Here is a 21,345-nt window from a genome sequence, read left to right as displayed (position 1 = left end):
TAATGCATTGTGGCAGCACAGAGTGGATTTGTGGTAAAAGGCCAATATGCCACATTTTTAAAAACAATTGGGTAGATAGTTCATTTTGTAAGAAAAGTACTGTCACTGGAAATCTAAAAGAGGGTCACAAGATATATTATGCTAATGAAATATCATATTTTAAAGATTAAATTATGTTTTATTCATGCTAACCAAGCAATTATTCAGCCGTAGGATTCCAACGTTGGAAACTATAGCTATGTAATTACTGGGTAAGTCACATATACAAAAATGATATTTTTATGATAAAATAAGGTTTTGTATATACTTACCCAGTAAATACATAGCTATCGTTTCCAGCGTAGGAATCCTACAGCTAAATAATTGCTTGGTAAAACTGTGAATAAAATAAATCAATTATAGTGCCCTACATCACCGCTAAACACTGTCATGTCTCTGGAAAACAAAGCCAAGTCAGTTTGGATGGGTCCACCTCCTTGGTGAACAAAAATACACACCATACATATAGAAAAAAAAAAAGCTTCAATCTCCAAGCAGGCAGCAGCACTCAAGTCTCACCCAATGATAGTATATATAAAAAAAAAAAATTGAAAAAAGATGTTGACTACAAGCAGGTGATTGGTAGACTTTCTTTATTCACCCTCCTACTGCCAATTAAATATCCCACTGCCCGATTTCAATTACATTTTCCTGCTTGTCCTAAGGCATACCCCAGTTTAAAGGCAGTGGTTTGTATTTCCTTCAGAACAAACAAACCTCAGCTGCAACCATAGCAAAATTCATTATTGGTACTACTGGGAATGGAAGAGAAAAGGAATGTGTACCTTCTAGGAGTGTACTTTTACAACTTCAATGTTAGGAATATTATCTGTCCAATGCTAAAAAGAAAATAAGACATGCCCTCTTGCAGTGTTCAAGGTTGATAGAACATGCTATTTATGCAGAAGGTCAAGCACTGGGACCTATGAGGTCATTCAGCGCTGAAATGAAAATTGCGAGTAAAAGGTCACAAAGGTGTAACAGGAGGAAAATCTCACAGCAGTTGTGCACTATAAAACAATTGTTAGGAGAGGGTGGGAAGTATGATGGAGGCCAGAATATGAATGGAGGTACAGTACAAGGAATGAGAGGGGTTGCAGCTAGGGGCCAAAGGGATGCTGCAAAGAACCCTAAGTAATGCCTACAGCGCACCGCACCTGAGGTGCACTGACAGCACTACCCCACTGCACGATGTTCATGGTTGAGTTCCGATGAATTTCTGTATTTTTGAGTCAAGATGAATTTCTGTATTTCACTTTCAAGTTTTGTAGTGCTCTAGGTCACATCAACATGGGGGAGATCAGGGTAGCCACTGCTCAAGTATGGACCTGGGTAGATCTAGGGTATTAATCCGCGGCGGCCTAGACTATGGCAGTTGTGGTTTTTCTATGCAGTTTTACCTCCTGAACAAGAATTTTAAGTAATATTTATTCGGACGACTGTAATTAACCCCAGGGGCTCGTACTAAACACGGTGAAATACATTACACGCCCCAATTCCTGGTGGCTTTCATATTCGTGGGCACGAACGATGCGGTAATGCGGAATGCTTCTGTAGAAATACCTGGACCTGGTGCCCAGGGGCAGTAGCCTAAGTACTGTGACATCCCTTTATTTTACACCGTCCATGACACTATGATCTTCTATGTCGGGTTAAATGGGAGGTCCTGGGTGAGGGAGGGGAGCCACATGCCCAGTAATGACCCAGCTTGGGTGGAAATATACTAGGCTACCATACGGTTCACTTATTTTGATACCATAGGAGGTTTTAAAGCATAGTATTGGTCTACCAATGCATCTCTTCTTATCCTAACATAGGATACCACAAACAAAACTGTCTTGTCTTAATAACAACCCATGGCCTAAACGTATTAGGCTAGCATTGATTATAACAATTACAGGATAATAACGAGACCTCAAAGCAAGCAAAACTTGCAAACTCAAAATGGTTCAGACTAAGGTACCTACCCTAAGCTTAACGAGACTGCCTAGCCTAGGTTAAAGGAGGTAAATAATTCAAAGTTTTTCGTTTACTAAAATAGGCTGTCTAAAATATTCAAAATAAACACAAATAGGTAAAAAAAAAAGTTAGGTAAAACACATCAAAAGTATTCCTTGGATAAAAACTCACCGAGACCAAAGTTTCGGTCTGCTTGTTTATCTGTCAACGCCTCCAGTCACGTTGGTCTCCCGAACAGCTGACTGGTGACTGTGTCATATTCATTGTTGGATGAATGAAGCTCCCCCTTCATTTTCTTCTTACACAATAATGTTAAAATGAATTGATTACTGGTTATACTATACGATACGTTTACATATATCACTAAGCGTATATACAAGATATACCACAGTTAAAGGAATTCTGTTTACAAAGCTTAAATATTTTATTAAACACATTATATATAATAAATCACTCATCTCATGCCTGCTTCTTCCTACACAAAACTTTAAAAGCAATTTAATAACTGTGACATTGTACAATACGTTTACATATTTCCAGGCATATCTTCAAGATATGCCTGTTTAGAAAGCTTCAAAAAATTTTATATTTATATTATACAATATCATAATAATAACTCGGGTCCCCTTCTTGCGTCTTACTACACAAACTTTTAAAATTAATTCAATTGATATGTTTACACATATTACAAGGAATATCTTCGATATATACCATAAGTAAAGGACCCCATGTTTACAAGGCTTAAATATTGTCTTTTATGTAATTAATTAATAACTTCTCGCCAAAATGGTGCAGGTGGTTGTGAACATTTTGAGAGGGGTAAGATGGCACACTATTAGCATTACTTTCTACTTTTGTCGCTTTTGAAGATCAGTGGTAGTAATATTTACATTATACAACTGTTGACTTGACATTACGAAAACAAGTACAGCTGTCTTCTTGAATTTCCGTTTACGCAGCATTTTGACAAGTGTTTATTGAATTTTGCAGTGTGTAATATTACATTATGGCAGCGGAATCGGGACCAATAAACCCTCACTTTGAAAGGAATCCCGCACCACCAGAAAGAAGAGCAAATGACGACGGTGTTAATGAAATTAGACCTCTGTGGACATCCTTGATGGAAGAAATGTTAATATATTATATTAGAGCAAACAGGCTTCTTTGGGACCCAAACCACCCTCATTTTACAAAGCCCATGCTTAAAAGGCGTAAAGTCGAAGATATTGCCGCTATTATAAAGAGAGAATCGGGATTTGAGGATGATTTTGTACTGTCTCCAGGTAAGGTGAAATGGTGACCTACTAAACTACCTAGGTAGCCTATATACTACTAGGTAGTAGTAGCCTAGCTACTACCTACTACCTAGTACTAGGTAGTAGGTAGGTAGGTAGTTCCTAGAAATAGATCAAAGCATAGGTTAACCTATTTAAATCTACACTGTTGTCATTCCGTCAAAACTGATGAATTATTTTGTTCTGACATTTTCTCTTATGTAAATTTGATATTTCCAACTGAGTGGTTACCTGTAGTCAGTCTACTACGGTGCACTGAAGCCTAGGACGTGTTAACCCACACAAGGTTCTTTCCTGTGTCCCATTGGCCTCTCGGTGGAACCCATTTAATTGATTTTACTGTACATCCTTCCATATTTTCTTTCCTCCATCTTACTCCACCCTCTCCCAACAATGGTTTCAAACTAGGTAGGTACCTAGTAAAATTGTGGGTTTTCCTCCTGTTACACCTTTAAGACCTCCATTAGGTCATAATTTCGCTTTCAGCACTAAATGACCTCTTAGATCCTAGCACTTGGCCTTTGTCTTAAATTTTATGTGTAATTTCAATTCCAACTGGAAGGGTTACCTAGCCTAGTTAGGCTAAGTGACTACAACCTCTCCCCACTGGCAGCTGTATGCTAGTATGTCAACAGAATTTTTTTTGGTAAATCACCAGAAACTTCTTATGGGCTATTGATGGTAAGGGCTTCCTTTCAGTGGGAAACAGAAGTTGATAACATAGACAGCTTAGTACTAGATATCTTGGCATTTGTAAAGTAGACGGCCACAAAAAATATATATTTTTTTTTTACTGAAGTATAGAAAATGGTGTTTATGATACAGTACAGGTGAGATCATATGAAAAATTTACCAAAAACTCCAAAATAGTGAGAAATTTACTCTCATTTGTTTATTTGTACTATGTTCATCCCTGAGGGACTGGTACAAAACATGGAGAAAGTTCATTTTATTTTTCTCAAACTACCTATCCCTATCTCTCCTGTACTGCTGTACCACATTATATACACCATTTTCTGTATTCTTCAGTCAAGAAATTGTATAGACTGCCTATATCTTTGTGCAGCTGTCTTCCTTTACATTTACTGATATTTTATTTATCCTGACCCAAAAGATGTGGTGGATGTAGAACAGCATGCAATGGGTGTATCTGTTGATGTAATCATACAATCAACAAATGGTGTAGTGAGTGTAAACCTCCAAAAATAACTTTACCAGTCCAGGGAAACATACCCTTCCTGGCCAGACAGGGGATGCAGCCACACTATCAAATTTTGTGGGTTCCATTGTGGGCAAAGCCCCCTTGTCTGGGTCAGGGCATGTTGCCAAATTATACATTAGTTTGGGCTGTATCCTTGTTGAATTATCACTTTTAGGATAATTTTTTGTTGACCAAGATGGAAGCCAAGGTCAGTGCTTGTATTTAAATAAATGGGAGTGTGTTCTTCCTTGTAGATTGGCAAGCAAGAGCTATTTTAGTTGTTTTCTTTAAATTGCCTTTTCTTGATTTGCTGAAAACTTTAAAAGCAAAGATATAAGAAGTTTTTGCTCCATTTATTCTCCAGACAACACAAAACCTAAAAGCAATGGAAGGAAGAGTCATGATGCCACCACTAATGCAAATTAACAAAAATTGTTACATATTAAATGAAAAAACTGCTTTGGAACAAATTATGCTGTGCAGTGAATTCTCAAGTTGCAACAGACTTTGTTAGATGGGAAATGCAACTGGTACAGTCCTGGAGATTGTTCACTGAAAATGTCATCACAGTGTAAACAATTACAAATACATAATTATAAAACACCAACCAATAATAGGCTGTCGTACTGGCTGTTTCTGTAGGTTTTTACAATAAAAAAAATTTCTTAAACTATGTATTAGAATTTATTGAGATAATGCATTTGCCATACTGAAATATATATGACACATAGGGTTTCCCTACAACAATGAAATGCTGTCTTGAATTTTTCCATCAACTTTGAGATGTGTTTTTTCTTTGTAGAAATCTTCCAAACAAAGCACTAAGGGGGATATAGTCATATGGGACAATATCTGATATTGAAATTATTCTTAGACCATCCCAAGCCCACAGATAATTTAGAATTGTGACACCTCCTTCAATTGGGTTATTGATTTTCTTTTTGTTTTTTTTACTGGACCTTTCCCCTTAAGTCCTGCTTGTATTGACAGGTGCTACAGCAACACATGTAATATTGCACATGTAATGTTGTAGCTTGTGTATTTAATGTAGTAAGTTCTTTTGTGCTCTCAGAAGAATTTTGCATGAGCAATTAAAACTTGTGTTGTAGAGAATAACAATAAACTTAGAAGATTAGACACTTGAATTTTAGAGTGTAGTTCATGTGAGTCTGACAAACAAGAAAGCATGTGAAGCCTTTTTGAACTACATAATGGTGTTTCTATGATTTGTTACATAACTAGGAGAATCATTCCATAATGTGGTCACAGCTAGAACTAAACTTGTAGAAAGTTGTTTGGAAAGCATTGGGTTTGGTATTTGGTTAACCTAGGAAGTTGTATGCTGAACCATTGGGTTTGATGTTTGGCGAACCTTACCTTCATAGTCGGTAGCTAACTGTAGGGGTCTAGTGAGTTCGGTACCTTAAGTTTTGTAAGATTAGGAAGGTCAGGTCATTGAAGTGATAGAATAGACTTTATACCCCTGGCTATTAGGATATGTTTACATATGATAGCAAGATATAGTATTGTACGTGTTGGTGTGTGGCCATTGCAAATCACCAAGCTATGATGCATGGTGGAAAGAAGAAATTAATTTTTTTGCAAAATTTAACTATTAAGGTTAATTTTTTTTCTGATTCTTTTTTTCAGAGATATAAGATATATGTTACAAAACAAGTAGTATTAATATTATATCTGAAGTAATTGGCTTTTTAAATTTTAAGCAAAAAAAATTCCCATGCCTGTATGTATTAGTCAATAGCAATTTTTGAAAATATTTTACCTGTAATTAGGTTTTAAAAAATTTTGTAATAATTTTTTGCAGAAGATGTTTGGAGGAAATTCAGGAACTTGAGAACATTTTTTGTTCGTGAAGTTAGGAAAGTAAATGAGCGTAGACGTCAGCCAAGTGAGGAGCCATATGAGTCCAAGTGGGTTCACTTCAATCGGATGCTTTTCTTGGTGGATTCATTGAAGAAAAGTATTCAGGCAAATGTCCCTCTGCCTGGGGTAAATTAAATTGTTTTATTTTGTTTATTTTTTTGTAATTATTATATACATATCATTACTCATTAAAAGTTCACACACACATATATATAGCATAATATGGAATTGAAATTGTTTTTTGCATTTTATGCTGAAGACAGTAATGCAAGTGAGTTATTCCAAATCTGGTATGATTTTATGCTTTCTTTAAGGATTTTTATTTGGGATGAATCTTACCAACTGTTAGAGATCCAAAACTATGACACAACTGTCTTTGTGTAAATTGTCTATTTCAAAGCCTTTTTCATACATAATGAAAGGTAATTTTAATTTCTGGTTCCCTTTTATAAACTCAAAAGTCTGCATTATAGGTAAATGCCAAACATCAATTATAAATGTGATTATCCTTCATTAACATGCTCCTTTCCTTAGTATAGAATCCTTTGTTGCAATGTAAGATATTCTGGCACCACACTGAGAACACTTACAAGGTGTCACAGGTTGTTCCATTCAAATTTTGATATATTCTTCAATAAACTTATTATTTTATGTAGAATGTTAAACTGATTTTCTTATTGAGTGATCTCCAACATTACCATAATTGCTCATTAGAATTTAAAAGAGTGTCAGTAATAGTTCAAACTGGCTTATGCAGTAATTTCTTGTTTTGTTGCAGGAGGGAGCAAATCCAGTTTCAGTTAAAATTGAGGGTTCCAGAACTAGAGCACCAGTTGGAAATCTGTCTAGTTTGAATGAATTACAACAGCAGTACCAAGAAACGGAAGATGAACTTCGCATTGGTGGTGAATGGAGTGCCAGTAGCAGTACTGACAATAGAACTTCTGTAGAACCATCTGCTGTCAGGTCTTCATTGTCTGTGGGTATTGACAGAGGGTGTGATAATGTAATATCTAGAAGTAGTTCCAGAATGGGAACTTCGGCAGCTAAGAGAGCAAAGTTGTGTATGAATCAAGAGAAAAAGGTAGCTGAAGTTACTGAAGCTTTTGGAAAATTTGTCACAGCTTCAGTGAGAAGATGCCCAGAGGAGAAACAACAGTCATTGATGGCACATATAACTCAGTGTATTGCAGAGTTTAATGAAAAAAAATAACAAATTTTTAATATCTTTCTGAGCTCAGATTGAATGTACAACCCTTTTTATAGCACTAAGATTTTATACAAGGTATTATCATATGCAGAAGAGTTATGTGTTTTTAGATAAGTTGTTTTGAAGTGACTGTGGTTGCAGTTTTTTAGAGGTACTTTGCAATTAATAGCTCTGTATGGTGTTTAACACTCAAGAGATTGTTAAAAGTGTCTGTATATATTTGATAGTGACTTTATCATACTTTAATTTATATTTCCCCTACTTACCACTGTGTTTGATTATCCTGAGATATATTGTTTGATACATTCTTTATGATATAGTGTTAATAAGGGTATGCATGTCTAGTGTAAATTTTCTTCTGATTTTGAGTCTTGATGATTTAATGGATCATGAGACTTCATGAAAGGCAAATGGTTCAAATTTCATTTTTTGAAAAAATCAATGTAAGGAAGAGTCGTATATACCTGTGACAAAATTCTGATTGCTTGATAAGTTCATACAGTTAACAAACTTATTTTACTATTGGTCAGTTTAAGAAAAGGTAAAGTGAGATGATTACATCAGTAAATAGAATATGTATTTCATCCATGATGAATCTAGCCACAATCACCAATTTGTTCTGACATGTAATACAAACCCTTGGTCCTTTAACTTACGGAATGTAATCAGCAGCAGCTGGAACCGGTCGTAAGCTTTGAACAAGGAGGTTCGGTAGTTAACTGCTAGTCCAGTAGTCGGGTGTCCCGCCCGGCTGGGAGGTGAAGCTTCACTTTGCTTTCGGCCGCCTTCGGAACCAGACGTGCTCTTCGCCGCTCTGCCCGCTGTTGTTGTATGCTTGGATACTTCATTAAGAAACATTTTTTCTCAACTTTCCCTTTTACTGAGTTGTGCACTGGTGTGGAGCCTTTAGGTCTCTTGTGGAGGTAGACCCTCATGATTTATGTACTCGGTGTCGAGGGCGTGAATGCTCTCGCACCGAGCCATGTGATTTATGTGTATTGTGGTCGGGGGAGCATTACAGGGGGAGGAAGAAGGCGCGTAAGCCGGCCAAGGAGTCGTCGGAGGGCTCTCCAGCAACTCCTCTGGTTACGGACATGTCTTCCTCTTTCCTTCCTCCGTCTCAGCTCCTGCGTATGGCTCCTTCCCTTTCAGGGGGTGTGTCGCAGTCCTTCTCCTCACTTGACCAGTTGAGTGTGGAGGAGGGCGCGCGGCACCTCGGTATTCAGCTGTATTCGGGGTCTTCCTTTCGCTCGGGGTGGGAGATTCCCACCCCTGGGCGACCCACCCCATTAACCCGACCTTTCCTTCCTCAGGTGAACATGCCGCGGGTGATGATCTCAGACAGGTCTGGTACTCTCTTGGGCTCCCGGGGACACCGAGCATTCAGGGGCTGCTGTACCACCTAGCAGTGTGTGGATCGAGGCCGGTCACCCATGGACCAGAGACGTCGACGCCAGGTTACGCTGCTCCTCCCCACCTGGTGTATATGCAGCATGTGGCTACGGTTACCCCGACGGCTGCAGTCCAGGCTCCGCTGCCAGGTTTGCCGAGGAGGGAGGTCACCCCGCTGCCTGGTTTTGGTGCTCTCGCCCGAGACACTGACTTTCTGTGTCCCAAGAGCTCTCCGCTTGACCTGCCGCCAGTACCGGTGATGATGCTAGCTCCTGTACCGCCATCAGTTCCCATTGCTGCCGCTCCTGTACCAGTTCCTGCCGTCGTCGCTCCAGCCTGTGGTGTTGCTGACCCCGCCGCCGCAGGTACCTCTGGACAGGTGCAGCTGGACCCTGTTGCTTCGGCAACTGCTCCAGCTCCGTCCTGGATGGAGGACTTGACGCTGGTCCTGAGGAACCTGTCGAAGAAGAAGAAGGTGTATTCGTCGTCTGCAGCCGCCTCTTCCCCTTCGACTTCCAAGGCCCCACACCCGAGGAAGAAGAAGGTTGCCTCCTCCCCCCCCAAAGAAGTCTCGCTCAGAGACCTTTAAGGGTCTGTCCCACTCCGGTGTGATAGTTGGGGCTTCCACTGGTCCTCCTGTTCCTTCGGGAACGGGGCCTGTCTAGGAAGAAGAAGACGGGGGACTAGAGGGGTACCGGTTAACACCGGCACCTCCTCGCCTGGTGCCAGATGGTCTCCCTCGACGCCAGGTACAGTCTTGGCCGCTCGTTCGCGAGAGGTATTGAGTGTACGGTCGCCCGCGGGTGACCATGCAGCTAGGGTCCAGGCAGCCGAGGCAGCTCGCCACCAGGACCCAGGCATGGAGCGGAAGACTGGTGGCAGTCGCTCAGGCGACTCCCACCAGGCCAGCGATCGCTCTCGTGGCAATCCGCCGGTTCCCAGGGTTGATGCAACGATCCCCCCCAAACCGTGCGCGGGTTGAGGCGAGGAAGAGGTCCCCCCGGTCGCCAGGACCAGCCAAGCGTGACGCGCCGTGAGGACGGGCCACGCTCCCACTGTGACAGTGGACTCTGCCGGTCCCCTGACTGTCGCTCCCACCGGGACCGGACGGATAGGGTGACTGGTAGCAGCTCTCCTAACGCTCGGGACCATCGCTACCGTTCTCGGTCCAGCGGTTCTCCCCAGGGAGACCGCGCTAGGCCTGCAGCTCGATTGTCACCGTGGGTTGGCAATCGCCTGCAGCCCCCTCAGCGCACCGGTTCTGCCGGTGGGCGGGGGGAAGCCTCAGGTCTTACCCTCCTATCCCTTCAACCTCCTTGGGCTACACCTGGAGGAGCAAGGCGATCAGGAGCGACCGTGAGGAGTGCGCTTCTCACAGTCCCTCTCCGAGGGCCTACGAACCTGGCACAGTCTTGGGATCAGATCGTACGCCCAAGTGGTTGGAGGAGACCAAGAGGGGTTTGCCATGGTTCCTCCTGTGGAAGGAGGAGGGTCTCGGGAGGCGTTCTCCCTGGATGGACTTGACGGTCCATCCCCTCAGGACGCAGTCACTCTCGAGATCTAGAGGTCTTTTGCAGAGGTCATCGTGCTGATTCGTCAGCACAATGACCTCGGGGAAGGATCGGTGCTCCCGCCCTCCAAGCCTACATCTAGGCTGGAGGGCCCGCTGCCGCCCAAACAGGTTAACCCGGAGCTGGCTAGGCTAACTCCGGGTGTGTCTCTTCAACACCTGCAAGAGGCATTGGCGTTGGAGTCGACTGCCATGGCAGCATTCCAAGCAGTCTCCTGGCTGGACCTGTGGTCCCTCACAGTGTCCAAGGTCGCGGCCTCCTCAGGAAACATCACTCCCGAAGGAGACCCGGCTTTTGGGAGACTGTGCCAGTCTGGAGGTAGGGTTATCTCCTACCTGGCCCATCAGGCATCCTGAGACGTCAGGATGCAGTCCTCACTTGAGTGACCAGGTTGGCAGGGCGTGAGGCAGCTTTGGGTCTGAGAAACGGACCTGTGCTGGATTCCTCCATTCTGTTTCCTAGAGAGATGGTGGACGTTGCAGTGGAGCAGCGGCGCACTGAGGACAGTGACCGCTTAGTCCACCAGGCAGTCTCGAAAGTGACTGGGCAGCCTCGAGCTACTGTGGCTAAGCCAAAGAGCTCAGCTAGCGCTTCCTCTGCGGCTAAGACGATGGCTTCGTTGAAGCCGAGAAGAAAGATCCAGCCTTCCACTTCCTCTGTAAGGAGTGACCGTCAGCCCTCCTCCGTCTTCCTTCTCCAGAGGAGGATCCGGGAAGAAGTTGAAGAAGGGGAAACGCTAGGGACGGCGTTCCCCCTCACCTGCTGCCGGAAGTGGGGGTTGCCTGGCGAGCCATTGGGCAACTTGGCAGTGCTACGGAGCCGAGACCTTGATAGTGGATATCCTTCGGGACGGATATCACTACCCTTCGAGTCGCAGCCACCCCTTACCTCCAACCCGGTCCATCTAAAGACGTACGTTCCCGGTTCTGCCAGGGACGTAGCGCTTTGGCAAGAAGTGGAAGCCATGCTGAGCAAGCGAGTTGTGGAGATCGTACAGGATCAGTCACCTGGCTTCTACAGCCGACTTTTCCTTGTGGAGAAGTCATCAGGGGGCTGGCACTCGATGATAGATCTCTCTCCCTTGAACCGATTCGTTTGCCAGACTCAGTTCACGATGGAAACGACACGCTCAGTGCTCGATTCCATCAGGGAGAACGACTTCATGCTGTCTGTGGACCTGAAGGATGCGTATTTCCAGATACCCATCCACCAGTCCTCCAGGAAGTACCTCCACTTCATCCTCGACGGGACGGTGTACCAATTCAGGGCACTTTGTTTCGGTCTCTCAACCGCCCCACAGGTGTTCACGCGAGTGTTCACTCTGGTGTCGGCTTGGGCCCGTTCGGAAGGGATACGTCTTCTGAGGTATCTCGACGATTGGCTACAGGACAGCGATCGACTCCTCGAGTTCTGCCATGATCTTGGGATCGTGGATAACTTCAAGAAGTCAGATCTCGAGCCCAAGCAGAGGATGAAATACCTGGGCATGCTGATCGATACAGTAGCAGGGCGAGTCGTCCCCGCAGACTAGCGGATCAGCCCGCTCAGCATTGGCAGGTCGTGATCGGTCACCTGTCGTCTCTCGAGAAGTTAGTTCCTCATGGGCATCTTCACCTGCGGTCTCTTCAGTGGAGGCTAAAGGAGAGTTGGTCACAGGCAAGAGACCCACCGTACTTCCCCGTGTCTCTCACGGAGGAGGTGAGGCAGGACCTAGCCTGTTGGCTGCACTCCCCCCCCCGGAGATGCTGCTGTTCTCAGACTCGTCGACCGAGGGATGGGACGCACACCTGGAAGAGTTACTGGCTGCAGGCTTGTGGGACCATCACGACAAGCACCTTCACATCAACGTCCTGGAGCTCAAGGCAGTGTTCCTCGCTCTCCAAGAGTTCCAGGAACGGGTGATGGGACACCCAGTGGTGTTGATGAGCGACAACACCACTGTAGTGGCATACGCCAGCAAACAGGGGGGCCTAGTGTCCCTCCCGTTGCACCAGTTGACGATGCAGGTACACGAGTGGGCGGTAGCTCACTCGGTAGAGCTGTCGGCCCGATGCATTCCAGGCAAGAGGAATGCAGTGGCAGACAAGCTCAGCCGTCGGAATCAGGTGATAGTGACTGAATGGTCCCTGCACCCAGATGTGGCAGAAAGGCTCTTCAACCTGTGGGGGCGCCCAGTCGTGGATCTGTTCGCCACCCGGCACAACAGAAAACTCGAGGTTTTCTACTCAGTTGTGCCGGACCCATGGCAGCTGCAGAGGACGCTCTTCAACATTCGTGGGACAACCTCTTCATGTACGCCTTTTCCCCCATTCTGTCTGATTTGCAAGGTGATCAGCAGGGTGCTATAACTGATTCACTTAAGGTAGATTCTCGTATGAGCCTTATTCTGACGAGACGTTTGTTTGGTGGCCGCTGATTGGCTGGTACTGGGAGGTAGGCAGCTCCCAGCCAATCAGCGGCCGCCAAACTAACGTCTCGTAGGCATAGGGATCACCCAAGAATCTACCTTAAGTGAACCAGTTATAGTCACCGCGAATCTTCGGATGATTCTGGTGGCACCCAAATGGCCTCTGGCTGTTTGGTATCCGGACCTGCTGGCTTTTCTCGCCGAAGCACCGAGAGAGATTCCCCACTGGCACAACCTCCTGTGCCAGCCACACGTGGAACGGTACCACCGATCGGTTCGGTCCCTGTGTCTTCATGGCTGGCTGTTATCCACCATCTCTTGCGAGCTAGAGGCTTTTCTCGTCGAGCAGCAACAGAGATGGCGGGATACCTCAGGCAGTCCTCTGCAGCTGTGTACCAGGGGAAGTGGTCAGTCTTCTGTGGTTGGTGTCGTGGACATGGTCTCTCCTCTCAGAGCCACTCTTCAGCAGGTAGCGGATTTCCTCATCTTCCTTCGCCGAGAGAAGCTCCTCTCCGTCTCTGCAGTGAAAGGCTACAGAACTGCCCTGGCCCTAGTCCTTAAGCTGTGGGGAGTGGACATCTCCACCTCCATGGAGATCTCCCTCTTGATGAAGAGCTTCAAGAGGTCTTGTCCACCTAGGGAACTCAGGCCCCCAGGGTGGGACGTGACTCTCGTTCCATAGAAGTTTGACTCGAAGACCCTTCGAGCCACTCTGGGAATCGTCAGACAGGGATCTGACCCCCAAGACCGTCTTTCTGCTGGCCCTGGCATCGGCGAAGAGAGTAGGGGGAACTTCATGGTCTTTCCTTCAATGTTAAGCACACGAGGGGATGGGGATCTGTGACGCTCGATTTCGTCCCGTATTTCGTAGCGAAGACTCAGAACCCTTCGGTCCCTGACGACCGGTTCGAGTCATTCACGATCCCTTCCCTGAAGGACTTCACCGACGATGATGCGGATGAGATGCTGCTTTGCCCTGTGAGGGCACTACGGCGCTATCTGAAGAGAACTCGACACCTCAGGCCTGAGTGTCGACGCCTCTTCGTTAGCACCGGGTTTACCAAGGAGGTGTCCAAGAACACTCTTTCTTTCTGGCTTCGTGAGGTGATCAGGAAGGCGTACGCTTTGGATAGGAGTGACGACACCGGTACCCTTCGTCCGAGAGCCCACGAAGTCAGAGGTACTGGTCTAACCCTTGCATTCTGCAAGAACTTCTCCGTGGCACAGGTGCTGAAGTCAGGGGTTTGAGCCAACCAGACCACCTTCACATCTTTCTATCTACGGGATATCGCCCACAGGTCCTTGGACACCTTTTCCTTGGGATCCGTGGTGGCTGCTCAACAAGTTGTGTAGCTTACCCAGCTCCCAAGTGGACAGAACAGCATCGTATCCTTGTGTGACTGGGTGATTGGGCGAGTGAATGAGAGTGTGACTGGCTTCTCTTTCTCCCCCTCTCCTCTACCTGTGGGCAGAGGGCTGCGGTCGTCACTACGCTGGACAGGAGGCCGATACAGGTAAGCTACTCGACTGAGCTCCGTCCTATCCCTTTCAGTAGGGATAGGAGCGGTTATCCACCACTCCCCTAACAAGGGGGGGAATGGATGCCAACAAGAGACAAACCCATGACCTTATATTTGGCTCTTGAAGTAGGAACTAGTTCTTTCTTGCTATTCATAAGAGGCACGCTTGCCTCCCTCTTATGAATTTGGTCCGGTCCAGAGGTCTGACCACTGATCCTGCAGTGTACACCCTGATCAGCTGGGCAGAGGCTAGGATCCCTCCCTCTGCTCTTACGACCAGGGAGGGAACCAAGGTCAGACGAACACCAGTCTGTTCTTAAGACTCAGATTCCACCCACCGAATAAGTGAGTCTTCCATATGTTAAAGGACGAGGGTTTGTATTACGTGTGTCGGAACAAATCACAATTTGTCGTAAATTGTATTTTTCCTAACTATACAAACCTGAGGTCCTTTACACATAGTCCCACCTCATGCCACCCCTCACTCTGTTCTTGGGCCTAAAGCAAAGTGAAGCTTCACCTCCCAGCCGGGCGGGACACCCGACTACCGGACAAGTAGTTAACCACAGAACCTCCTTGTTCAAAGCTTACGACCGGTTCCAGCTGCCGCTGATTACATTCCATATGTTAAAGGACCTCAGGTTTGTATAGTTTGGAAAAATACAATTTACGACAAATTGTGATTTTTGGTGTAAATGGATTCCCTTCCTGGCCAGGCCCTTGTATATTTTCAAAATAAGTTGCTTCTCATCTATTTTATATTGTCTTTTAGTGTTTTCTCATCAGTATTGTAGCTCCTGCAGAATAGGAGTCTTTAGTTCTTTTTTATATTTGCTTTCTTCTTACATGATCTTCACTCAGGTGGTATTTTGTTGTATAGTCTTGGTGGGCATTGTTCAATGTGCTTCACTTGCATCTCTGATCACAAACATTCATTTCAGGTCTAAAGAAACTTAAGCAGTTTCTTAGATATGTTGGTTCACCATATTTTAGCACTTTAGACTATTATAAGTATTTTGTATTCTATTCTTCCTTTTACTGAGAGCCAATGTAGCTCGATTGGTGCTGGGATTATTCTGTCATGGTAACGTAGTCATTTTATTAATCTGACAGCTTTATTTTATACTCCTTGTAATTTTCTTAGTAGGTAGTTAGGAAGACCGTAGTATATAACATTGCAGTAGTCAAGTCTTGAGAGTATTTGGTTCCAAATTGCCGTTTTCAGAATATCTAGGCTACAAGTATTTTCTAATAAATGTAATGTCTAATATGACAGATACAGGTTTTTACAATATGCAATATATGATTTTCCATCGATATTTTGTGATATTTGTTCTTTGATATCCTTACTCAGTTTTTTTCTTTCTTTTATTTACGTATTTTGAAACACCTGTTAGCACCGTGCATCAAAACATCGTTTTGAGACTATAAAGCAGTTTTGTTGTACCGACTTCTGTATTGCCAGATGATTCATCTATTTAATGTGAAGTTAAGTATTTTGATAAAAGGCAAAACTTTGCGGCACAACTGCTATGATCATTCCTCTGTTGTAGCGCCTCGGTGGCGTGATTGGTATGGTGTTTGCATCCCACCTCGGTGGTCGCTGGTTCGATTCTCGGCCATTCCATTGAGGAGTGAGAGATGTGTATTTCTGGTGATAGAAGTTCACTCTCGACGTGGTTCGGAAGTCACGTAAAGCCGTTGGTCCCGTTGCTGAATAACCACTGGTTCCATGCAACATAAAAACACCATACAAACAATCTTCTGTATTGCCAGATGATTCATCTTTTTAATGTGAAGTTTCGTATTTTGATAAAAGGCAACACTTTGCGGCACAAACTGCTGTGATCATTCTTCTGTTGTAAGGGCTGAAGTTTTCATGCTTGAAACTATAGAATTTGCTCTTGCATCTTGGTCTACAGGTTACTTGGTCCATTGTGAGTTCTCGTGCTGATAATTTTTTTCAATAAATGCATTTCTGTCTTAAGGTGCGTCCACACGGTCGAACAATGTCCGACGGACAAACATTGTTACCTATTAACAATTGTCTGCCTGTCTTTGCCTTGTGAGCAGAGTAAAAACACTGGTATACAACCTCATTTGGTACCACTGTTTGTTGCCAGATCTACCTCCATCGTTTCCCCGATTATGACGTAATCCTGCTTCGCCTATGATACGGTAACAATGTGTGTCCGGCCGACATTGTTCGACCGTGTGGACGCACCTTTAGAGGTTGTTTTCTAACATCATCTGTTCTTCAGTGCAATGGCAGATGATTAACATAACATTCTTACTTAACATTCAGACTCTCAAGGCTGCCATTGAACCTCGCTAGACCTCACCTTACATGATAAATATGAAAGAACAACTAGATAAATCAAAGGTAACCAGTTATTACATTTGCCTAATCATCAGAGTACCAAACACCATTGGTAGGATCATAACAACGGCGACTTGAAAATCTACACAAAAAACCAAATGACTTACGTTTATATGACGGTTCCTATTACACTTATACATTATGATTAATAGTTATACAAGAATAAATCATAAAAACCTGGTAGAGATATAGTGCATATACATTGATACTGCAAAGAATTTCCAACACTGGACAGATTTAATATACCTACTAATTGACCCTACATGGCCTTGAGTATATTCTGATTCATCTTGAAACATACGCCAGCAGAGGATGGCAGGGCATCTCTCGTAATAAAATATAAATATATAAGAGACAGTTAGGCTATTATAAATTATTGTTTAACCCTCTTCTCTTGGTGCTGGATTTGTTCTTATGACTGACGAGTATTTTGAATGGATGGATATGATGAATATTCCTGATCTGATCGTCAGTGACATAACTTAAGGTTCTTTGCAGCGTGCCTTCGGCCCCTAGCTGCAATCCCCTTGATTCCTTTAACTATACCTCCTTTCATATTCTCTTTCTAACACCTTGCTCTCCAACCTCTCTTAACAACTAATTCACAGTGCAATTGAGAGGTTTTCCTCCTGTTACACCTTTCAAACTTTTACTGTCAATTTACGTTTCAGCACTGAATGACCTCGTTGGTCCCAGCGCTTGGCCTTTGGCCTAAATAATATATGGTATTCACATTTTACTGCTGTTCCAACATTCCTCCAACACATGCCCGAAATAAGGCAACTATTTTATAAAGTTTTTAAATGAAAATAATTTTTTTACAAGCAGGATGGCCAGAATGATTGTTCATAAAGTATTTGAACTTAACTGATATAAAAGATTAAAGAAAACATTTGGGCTAAAACGCCCTGTATAATAAACACTACAGAAAACTGTAAGTTTGGAGTATCTTCTATAAAAAAAAAAAAAAAAAAAAAAAAAAAAAAAAAAAATGTAGTGAAGGTGCCTTGAACTGTGAATCCTATCAACCAATAACATTTACCAAAAACAAATTCGACGTGAACATAATACGCATCCTAAAAAATAATATTGTATATGGGCATCAGATTATGCCAATACCTATTCGCAGTGGTATTAGTGAATGTAATTGCTTTCAAAGAGTGCTAGATATAACAACTTCAGAGATAATACAAAATTTAAAGGAAATACATCTGGTCTGTAAGGTTCTGCATATAGTAATACATTAGTCTGTTAGTGTTAGTATAGTGTGTGTGTGTGTAATCAATCCACATGTGAAAAAAAGTGATTATTCACAGGTCGATTGATTGACAGATGGGGAAATCGCCAAGGAAAATGGCAGAATGCAGAGAATTAAAAGAAGAAAAGGAAAAAAAAAATGGCTGAGGCATCTAAGAGCAGCTGACCTGTACAGAATAACCGTTGGATCTGGCAGCCAAGATGGCCTTACCGAGTGCTACAAAGGGATGATATTTCACCGTTACCGTTTGCCCTCCTCCTGGATTTCTTGATGAAAAAAGTATCGGAGATGGATGAGGTTAAGACTTGGGTAACAAGGGAAACTCGACATGCTTAGAATATGCAGATGACAAGATTAGCGAAGCTTCCTTAATTGAATGCATCATACATCCAGGGATGTGGGACTCAAGTAAATAAAGAGAAACAGTAGTTAACGAAAACGAGAGTAGTATATATAAAGGGACGGAATAAAAATGGAACGAATGACCAAAACTAAATCTATCAAATATTTGGTGCAGGTTTAATCCAGCTGGGTATCAGTGATAGATGCAAATCAAACAATGGACGGACCGATTAGGATTCGCCTGTCAAATAGACCGAGTATTGCGTACGAAAATACGTATGATTATACACAAGTCTAGTACGATGTGTAACACTACACAGGCGTGAAAACTACATTGAAAAGATTTCGTCAACTTGAGACTGATATTTTGGGAGTAATATAAGTGTCAGGTATCAGGACAGAGTAAAAAATTATATAATAAGGACGATTACATGAAGTTCTTTACGTAGATGAGACATTGATAAAAGCTAGCTGGAGATGACTTGCAGATGTCCCAGGGAAAATAGAAAGAGATAGCGTCGGCTTGGATCGAGTGACGAAGAGGCCCTTTGTTTCAAACAGCTTTGGGAACGATGATAATCATGAGGCGATGTTAGAAAGCGCTTGAAAGAGAAAGGAGTTTCTGGTCTCAGTGTAACAGCAGCCATCGACGCTTCAAAGAAAGAGAGAGAAAGAAACAAAGCGACCTTTCGGTGGCAAAAAATGTGGATTGAAAGAGGCAGTAATAGTGGGGTTGTGTGAGACGAATTTCCTTCATTCTTAACCTATCAAAAATGGAAACTTTCGCAGACTATGTAGGTACCCCAAATGGAAGGAATATTCGACACAAGAAAGAAAAAGCTAGGTATAAAGCATTGCCAATTATCACCAAGAAGGAAACTGCTTACGAATCCAAACCAGTTTCTGCGAACAGATTTAGCAAGCTGACATGACATCATGAAATGCCTCCAAGACCAGTTTGAAGTGACCTGAACATCGAAAATAGAGATCGTATTCATATTGTCAGCAGCTCGTCGCTGAGTCCCAAAGCGAAGGAAATTTACTAAAACTTCTCATTTAGATTAATAAAAACTTTAATGTTTATCGACACAACATCATTTAGTTTCTAATATGGATGAAATCTATGAAATAACATGCAAGACTTACATGCATCTTACTCTCAGGAAATGACATGGCCTTGGGCTTTTTTTTTTTTTTTTTTTTTCAAGTGGTCTGGGTTTGGTGGGAGAGAGAATTTCGAAAGTGAGACAAGAGGAGGGAAAGATGAAATGCAAAATGTGACTTGAAAATACTGGGCGTACAAATCCTTATTAAAATCCTCAAGCAAAAAAGAAAAAAACAAAAAAAAAAAAAAAAAAAAAAAAAAAGATTTTTTTCAGCCAAAAAAATAAAATAAATAAAAAATGAAAAAATAAAAATAAAAAATGCCCTCAAATGGCATTGAAGTGGATTATTATCCTTTTTTTCTGCAAACAGCAACTCTATTTTTTTTTCTTATGGTATTAGACCTTCAGCGTCTGAAAATTGATGCGTCATGGAGTTTTTAGCTGTTCGAGCGCTGACTTTTTTGCTCGCTAACTTTGTTTCGCCATCTTCGATGACAAAGGTTCTTAAAGAAAACGAATTTAGCAGCAAAAAAGAAGCAATAATAATAATAATAATAATAATAATAATAATAATAATAATAATAATAATAATAATAATAATAGTAATAATAATAATAATGTACACGACTCAAATGGGACAAGTAAAGTTATTTTTCAGCTATAATATTTTTAGCCTAAAATTCACTCCCGACCTGAATTTTATGCGATTAATCAACTCTCGTCACTATAGAGGAGGTTCTCGAGGCAATTGACGAAAATAACAGAAAAATGAATCCGAATATAGAATAAAAACTTTTTGTTGGTATAATGTATTATGATTTCATAGACAAAACTTTATTGCATTGGAATTGAAACCGTCATTCTGCGACAAAAAGAACATCCAGCGATACAGTCTCTGTTAAAAGAGACAAACTTAACAATGGTTGGAATTATATCTATAGATAACTGAGATACGAACGGTGTGCTAAGTTAGGTATCGGGACGTAAATGACCACAACTCCGATATTTTTAGACTGTTTCCATGTGTGAGCGCGTTATGTAAGAGTTTATAGGTAAGGCTTATAGACGTAACCTCTTCCGATGTCTGGAGATAATACAAGATAACTCAAGATCTTATAAATTGACTGATAACTAATGTCCAGATTCTTCTCATTGCGAGATCGAAGAGTTGACATCTCTGACCATGCACTGAAAAAATCATGTTACAACTTTACTCTATAATCGGAGTGACTCTTATTATGAATGATTCTAACATGCCATGGAAAATAATTATCAATGCTTTCTCTTATGTCATTAAACAAAGCGTTTTCTTCATGCCTTAGCAAGCAATCACAAATAAGCTTAACACACACACACACACATAAATATAAATAATATATATATATATATATATATATATAATATATATATATATATATATTATATATATATATATAATATGCTTGTGTGGTAACTGAATGCACGAACATTTGAACGTGAATGAATATAAAAAATAGGGCAAAAATCCACGAAGTGACGCAAATGGTGTATACTCCATTGTTTCACTTTCCTTCTTGAATTTGCTTTCATTTACATATCATTAATATATATATACTATATATATATTATATAATATATAATATATATACGTATATGAAAGGCAAATCCAAGAGGAAATGAACCAATGGAGTTATAACACCAATTGCGTCACTTCGTGGATTTTGCCTTTATTTATACTATATTCATCACGTTCCAAATTTTCGTGATTCAGTTACACACACATTATATATATATATATATTA

At 42.3% G+C, this 21,345-nt stretch overlaps 1 protein-coding gene across 1 annotated transcript; it reads left to right on the top strand.

Annotated features, from left to right (window-relative positions):
- Positions 1-2,878: 2,878 nt before the first annotated feature.
- On the top strand, positions 2,879-7,854 carry LOC135214817 (uncharacterized). The gene is made up of 3 exons (XM_064249196.1): positions 2,879-3,281; positions 6,320-6,504; positions 7,157-7,854. Exons 1-3 carry the CDS (start codon positions 3,005-3,007, stop codon positions 7,589-7,591), a joined length of 897 nt encoding a protein of 298 aa, XP_064105266.1. The 5' UTR covers positions 2,879-3,004; the 3' UTR covers positions 7,592-7,854.
- The last annotated feature ends 13,491 nt before the right edge of the window (positions 7,855-21,345 follow it).

Source organism: Macrobrachium nipponense, chromosome 46 (genome assembly GCF_015104395.2).
Source record: "Macrobrachium nipponense isolate FS-2020 chromosome 46, ASM1510439v2, whole genome shotgun sequence".
Lineage (NCBI taxonomy): Eukaryota > Metazoa > Arthropoda > Malacostraca > Decapoda > Palaemonidae > Macrobrachium > Macrobrachium nipponense.
This window is presented reverse-complemented; position numbering and strand designations above follow the sequence as displayed.

Excerpts from the sequence above, each read along its gene's own strand:
- LOC135214817 (XM_064249196.1), top strand. The coding sequence starts at position 3,005 with ATGGCAGCGGAATCGGGACCAATAAACCCTCACTTTGAAAGGAATCCC. Across the intron at positions 3,282-6,319 it reads TGATTTTGTACTGTCTCCAG|AAGATGTTTGGAGGAAATTC; the intron begins GTAAGGTGAAAT and ends AATTTTTTGCAG. Across the intron at positions 6,505-7,156 it reads CAAATGTCCCTCTGCCTGGG|GAGGGAGCAAATCCAGTTTC; the intron begins GTAAATTAAATT and ends GTTTTGTTGCAG.